General features: G+C 42.0%; 1 protein-coding gene across 2 annotated transcripts in view; it reads right to left on the bottom strand.

Moving 5' to 3' along the window:
• The window catches only part of ETV6 (ETS variant transcription factor 6), a 109,081-nt gene that overhangs the window by 6,326 nt on the left and 95,562 nt on the right, over positions 1 to 7,193 (bottom strand). For both annotated transcript variants that reach the window (XM_082256920.1, XM_082256919.1), the window contains exon 5: positions 332 to 874. In XM_082256920.1, coding sequence (XP_082113046.1) covers positions 332 to 874 — 543 coding nt within the window. The remainder of the gene's footprint in view (positions 1 to 331; positions 875 to 7,193) is intronic.

Here is a 7,193-nt window from a genome sequence, read left to right as displayed (position 1 = left end):
CACAGGAGTGGTTTAAATGAAAACATTTACATTAAATGTCTTGAATAAAGCTCAGACCTCAATCAATTCAGAATGTGCTAAGCTAACTGAGATATACCCCACGGAGCTTGTAGCTGCAAATGGTGTCTCCACAATACAAGTCTTTTGGGAAGGTCGTGCAACAAAATAGAAAAAATTCCAAGGGGTTGAATACTTTTCCAAGGCACTATATTCCTTCTTCAAAATCAGTTTTTCCTTTTGACCCTCAAGGTAACCCCCCCCCCCCCCCCCCCACACACACACACACACACACACACACACAGACTCACACACAGACTCACACGGAACTCACCAGCTATTCTCCCTATGGGCATGGTCTGTCCCTCAGGTGGAGACATGGACACCATCAAATGATTCATGAACGCCATCTCCTCACGGTGTGACAGATTCATAGGTTTCCCTTCTCTTTGCTGACCATCTTCTACGCCCAGCCGCGGTTGTTTAAACTCCAAGGTGTGACGTGGGTTAAGAAGCAGGGGGTGCATGATGGGGCTGGGCATAAGCTGAATAACCCGTGGGTTTTCCTGCCGTGGGCTGCTGGGTTTTGGCTGCGTTTCAGTGGGGCAGTGATTGGCTTCAGCTGGGGAAACGGATAAAGGGTAGGCATCATGATTGTGGTGGTTGGTTTCATTCTGCAGGCGGTGGAGGCGTTCTGCAGGGGAGGGGCGGCGTACACTGCTCTCCAGTGGTGAGCGGAGTGGGCGGGGCTCAGGATCTGGTGAGGCATGGTGGTTAGTGGGGAGAGGGGATAGAGATCGATGTCTTAGCTCTATAGTTGGGGTGTTCTGTGGAAGGACATCAGAGTGGGCCCTTTGAGGTCGGTGTTGGATATGGTCTGAAAAGGAGCAACAGACAGACAATACATTTAAAAAAAAAAAGGGGCACCTGACAAAATTCTTAATGATACAAAATGGAGTCCTTTTTTGTGCCCATAAATTTGTTATCCACAGTGGATCACCTTTCAGAGTGCAGCTAAGCTGTACAGACATTTTTAAAAAGAGTAAAACACTGCAACGGCAAGCCAAGCATTATGGTGCAGCCCCATTCACTTGCATGGGTGAGTCCTGAGAGACTGTGCCATATCAATTTGACATGCCATGTTTATTTTGCCATGGCATGTGAACAGCCCCCCTTCGACTGAATGGTAAGCTTAAGGTGAGTGATAAAACTGCAGCTCGACCCCCTGTTTTTATTGCTGAACTGATATTACTAAGCATGCTGCACTAATTATTAGCTGAGGATAAGTCCATTTAGGTTAAGATTCAAGCTTTGAAACGGTTTGGGCTTTTTTTTTTTTTGGGGCTTCTTTGACAGGCTGTTATGTTGATGCTCGGTGATGTTTGATTAAGACTTTCAACAGGTTTCATAATTTGTATTTTTAGCAACTTAAAGAGGAAGTAAACTCTACTTTTTACCTATAGGTAAGCCTATGATAAGGCTTACCTATAGGTACTGTAAATATCTCCTAAACATATACCGTTTAGGAGATATTTACCTTACATGCAGCCAGTGACATCATTGGTGCATGCGCTCTGAAGGAACGGCCGCTGGTGCCGTTCCTTCAGAGCCCTGTGCCGTGACCATCGGCTCCTGCGCGCGTGCGCGGGAGTGACGTCACCGCGGCTCCGGCCAATCAGATGGCTGGATGCCGCGAACCCGGAAGACAGGCGACCGAACATGTCGCCCGTCATACAGGTAAGCGGACGGCACGGCGCGGGCTTGTTCTAAGGTAAGTATTTCATAATGAGCTAATATGCGATGCATACTAGCTCATTATGTGTTTCTCTTTCAGGTTGAAAAAAAATAAATAAATTTTAATGGGTTTACAGTGGAGATAGGATAGGGTTTATTGGCGCTGCCGTTTATGGTAATAAATATGTCCTTTAATTTATAAATGAATAAAATACACTGACACTTTTAAAGTACAACACTTACATTGCATAGCCTAACTGCCTCTCCTTCTTAAATTGTTCACATAATTAAAGATATATATATATATATATATATATATATATATTCCCGAGGCTCTCTTTACCAATATATAAGTCCTCGGAGTGCTTAATGTGATTCATTACCGATCTATATTATAATTACACCCGTGGTCAACTAACTTTCATATGAGAATTCTACCTAGCAACAGGTGATTCTAACCCATGAAGTATGCCCATTGGTAAAGAAAAACTAAATGGGAAGACCATAATATCCTTTATTTCATCCCGTAGATTTACATACACAAGTTCTACCTGGTAACTGATGACGCAGTAGCTACAAAATCCTGATTGGATACTAGTTCCGGTTGCCGAGCAACCTGTTAGTATTTAGATCTGCGGAACTCACGTAGCCTCACGCTGCTCCTGACGTCATTTTGATGACGAAACGCGTAGAGCGTAGGCACGTCAGTTCCGCCCTGTGAGACGCACATCCAGCCGGTGAACCGCACGGAGTCCCGGAAACACCGCTATACGAGGGGTTTGCGGTCCCTACACGCTTACGGATGCTGCACTTTGATTTTAAATGTGAGTACTACCTGTAATTTTTACAATAAATGGAATCTTTAAACGGTACATCACTATATTAGTGTTTTTTATCTATACACCCTGGATACTGTCTTCAACACTTTGGAGAACTGCCTTATCGATACCCTATATAGCAACTGCTTGCTTTAACCATAGAGGGAGGAAGTGAGATTTACCCAGGAGGATTGGAGGGACCTTATCGAGAGCCACCAAGGGTTTTACCCCATATACTCAACGCTGGTTACCCCTGTAGGGGTGCCGCTCTCTGGTGAGTGCGGGCTATATAGAGAGGGAGCACGGATTGTCCTCACCTGGCACCCACATCCCGAATCCATCACTGGGATTCACTCCTTCCATATGAAAATTTATTTTGGCACCTTAATATTCACTATTATTGCACCTTCTGGAAGATCAACTTATTGATCATATTTTGTGGACTTTCTATCACCAGATGTTTATTACGGACTATATTAACCCTTTGGCATAATACTATATTTATTTATATATTTATTTCACTAATTATTTACACCTTGGAATTTTATGAAATTTTTATTCATGTGGCACTATTCACCATAGTTATCTATATTTCCATATTTTCTCCAGAATATATATTTTTGTCACCTGGATATCCATATTCACAGTAAATTGGGGTCGTTTTCTAAAATATTACCTCTAGTGATTAATATATACTACTCAGCACAAATCTTTTTCACCTACACACTTGGACATTGAGAGACATCACTTGGATATCCTTTTATTATTTAATTTCAACACTGGCACTGCCACCTAGTGGCTATATTATTTATTGCACGAGTCACTTTATTTTTTATCTGCAATATTCACTTGTTATTATATGAATTGTTTGCACTGTTTTTTAAGTTATTATATTTATTTATATTTATTAGTGTCAAGTGTTTACCAATAATTATCTGTGACACATTTGAAACTTAAGGTTGGACACATTTGGTGTTTATAAGGACCAACATTTTTTCGCATTTATATCATTTATTGGCCCATTATATATTTTAATTATACCTAGATCTTTCTCCCACATATTTATTACCATAAACGGCAGCGCCAATATACCCTATCCTATCTCCACTTTTCAAATATAGTTTATCTATATTTTTGGGGTAGGCTGCAGCCAACATATTAGCTTAATCACATCCAATTGCGCGGAATTCTTATATATATCATTAATGGGTTTACAACCTCTTTAAGTTTAGTTAGGAGTATTACAGAAACCCAATTTTCTGCACTAGCACAATGTTAAAAACTGTCTTGAGTTGACATGGGGGGGGGGGGGGGGGGGACAAAGCTGCTTGGCATCTATACCCAACTGTAGACTGAGCCCCTTTAGATTCTAATCCATAGAGCTAGATCCTCTAAAGATATATATCTAATATATCTATATATATATATATATATATATATATATATATCTGTTTGCATGTTCTCCCTGTGCCTGCGTGTGTTTCCTCCGGGTACTCCGGTTTCCTCCCACACTCCAAAGACATGCTGGTAGGTTAATTGGATCCTGTATAAAAAAAAAAAAAAAATTGGCCCTACTATGTATGTATGAATGCGAGTTAGGGACCTTAGATTGTAAGCTCCTTGAGGGCAGGGACTGCTGTGAATGTGCAATGTATATGTAAAGCGCTGCGTAAATTGACAGCGCTATATAAGACCCTGAAATAATAATAATAAATAAATATTATATATATACACACATATAGCCTGTGACAAAATATCCAACATATGAACAATGGTATGAAGAAGGTTATCAAACAAAACTGAGAATAAAACATCAAATTTTGACTTAACCATTCTCAATGAGCGATAATTGGTGAATCAGTACTACAACTCACTGGGCTTAGTCAAACCAGAATTTTATTAACAGATACTAGAAGAAGTATAATAAACGTAATTTAAAAAAGGGACCCAAAACACATGATTCCACGCACTCTTAAAACACAAACATCCACCTCACTCACTTACAAATGCATGGTGACCCAATGAGGTCTATAAAAAGGTGATATCACAATTAACCACTTGCCAGAAATCAAGTACCTGTACGTCATTTTGCTCAAATGGTTGTACCAGAGTGATGCCTACAGCTATCACCCCAGTACCGCTTTAAAGAGCGAACAGTCGGTTTTCTTGTAATAATAACCCATGTAGCTAAGCCACCGCTCGGCTGTTCTTACAAGCAACAGGAGGGGACGTTCCCCCCACCCCCCAACGCTTCACCTGGGTCTCCTGTCCCACTGGAGACCCGAGCCACCAGCTGTCACGTCCGCCCGCTGGTCGGAGACTCAAACAAATCGGAAATCGACTTTGATCGGGCCTCCAATGTAGTAACTTGGAAGCAACATCACAATGCCACTTCCGGTTTACTCGGCAGCCAACGGCGCCAGTTTAAAAAAAAGCCCAAAAAAATGCTGATCTTGGTGTTTTGAATACTTTGAAGTGCAGAGGAGGGGTTTGGGGTAATTTAGACCCCAAATCCCTCCATAAAGAGTACCTGTCACTGCCTACTACTGTCACATGGGATGTTGACATTCCTTGTGACAGCAATAAAAAGTGATCAGAATTTATTTATTTTTTTCCCCCAAAAAGGACAGTATAATAATAAAAATTTTTTTTTTTTTTAAAGCGCCCCATCACTCGTGCTCCTGAAGAAAAACACGAACACAAATCGCGCCCGCCAATGTAAACGGTGTTCAAAGCACAAGACCTCCTCTAACTCTAAACTGGTAACCGTTAAAATTTTTTAAAGCGTCGCCTATGCCTATGGAGATTTTTAAATACTGTAGATTGTCACCATTCTACGACCGTGTGCAATTTTAAAGTGTGACATGTTAGGTATCTATTTACTCGGCGGAATATAATCTTTTACATTATACAAAAAAAGTTGGGCTAACTTTACGATTTTTTTTTTTTAATTCATTGAAGTGCATTTAAAAAGAAAAAATTAAGTTTGAAAGATCGCTGCACAAATACAGCGTGACATAAAATATTGCAACGACCGCCATTTTATTCTCTAGGGTCTCTGCTAAATATATATAAATGGATTTTTGTAAAATCTTACCGTAAAATCCTTTTCTCTTAGCTCATTGACAGACGTAGTCCTCGGTGATACAGCACCTTCGGGTTATGTTGCCTCCACAGGAGCAGGACTAGACAGGAAATTAAAAAGCTCTGGCCACACCCTAGGGGCAGTCCCAGAGGGTATATCCTCTCTCTCTCTGCCTCAGCAAATCAGTTATGTGAAAAAGCAGTCTTTAGAGATTTTAACCCAACCCAACTCAAAAAAACAGAGGGGCGGGGACTACGTCTGTCAATGAGCTAAGAGAAAAGGATTTTACGGTAAGATTTTACAAAAATCCATTTTTCTCTAGCGCTCATTGACAGACGTAGTCCTCGGTGATACAGCACCTTCGGGACGTCCCAGAGCAGTATCACAAATGAGGGGTGGGAAAATGAAAATCAAATCCCAATCTAGAAGGCCCAACCGGTGCCAACTAGAAGTTTACAATGCTCATCCTTAATGATGAGACTCAACAAAAAAAGAGAAAAATTTTTTTTTTTTTTTTTCAAACAGAAAAAACCCTCGAGGTAGACCCCCGGTCTCCTCAAATTGCGGCCTGCAAAACCTTGCGGCCAAATGAGGCATCCGCCGATGCCGTCACATCAATTTTATAGAATTTTGTAAAGGTATGTACCGACGACCAGGTGGCCGCCTTACATACCTGGACCACTGACGCCTGATGGCGAAAGGCCCAGGAAGTACTGAGCGCTCGAGTGGAGTGCGCCCTAACAGGGAACGGAGGACTCTGACCCTTAATAGAATAAGCCTGTACCACCGTTTGTCTAATCCATTTGGCAATGGTCGCGGCAGATGCAGGCAAACCCTTTCTGGGGCCATCCGTGATCACAAAAAGTGAATCCGTCTTACGGAATGATTCCGTAGCCTTCAGGTATACCCTGATTGCCCGAACCACATCTAAGGAATACAACGCATGTTCCCGATGATGCTTGGGCTGAGGACACAAGGAAGGTAGTACAATATCTTCATTCAGATGAAAATCTGAAACCACCTTAGGAAGAAAAGATGGCTTAGGATGAAGTACTACCTTATCCCTATGAATCACTAGGTATGGGGACTGGCATGATAATGCAGCCAGTTCTGACACCCTGCGAGCAGAAGTAATAGCCACCAAGAAGGCCACCTTCTGGGATAAAGTAAGCAAGGGAATCTCCCTGATGTTTTCAAAGGGAGGTTTCTGTAGAACCGACAAAACCAAATTAAGATCCCAGGGCGGTAAGGGCGCGCGGACTGGTGGAGCCAGGTGCCGCACCCCCTGGATGAAATTCCGCACCAAGGACTTGGTAGCTAAAGGCTTCTGAAAGAAGATTGCTAATGCTGAAACTTGACCCTTGATGGTGCTCAAGGCTAGCTTCTGCTCAACCCCTTGTTGCAAAAAGGCCAATATTCGAGTCACCGAATAGGTACGTGGAGGAAATCCTAAAGATTCGCACCACGCAATATAAGTCTTCCATGTGTGATAATAGACCTTGCTGGAAGTCGCTTTCCTTGCTTTAATAAGGGTAGGAATGACTGAAGTAGACAAACCT

This window comes from Pelophylax lessonae (genome assembly GCF_965119305.1).
Source record: "Pelophylax lessonae genome assembly, chromosome: 4".
NCBI lineage: Eukaryota > Metazoa > Chordata > Amphibia > Anura > Ranidae > Pelophylax > Pelophylax lessonae.
The sequence above is the reverse complement of the archived record's forward strand: the minus strand, read 5'-3'. Positions and strand labels throughout refer to the sequence as shown.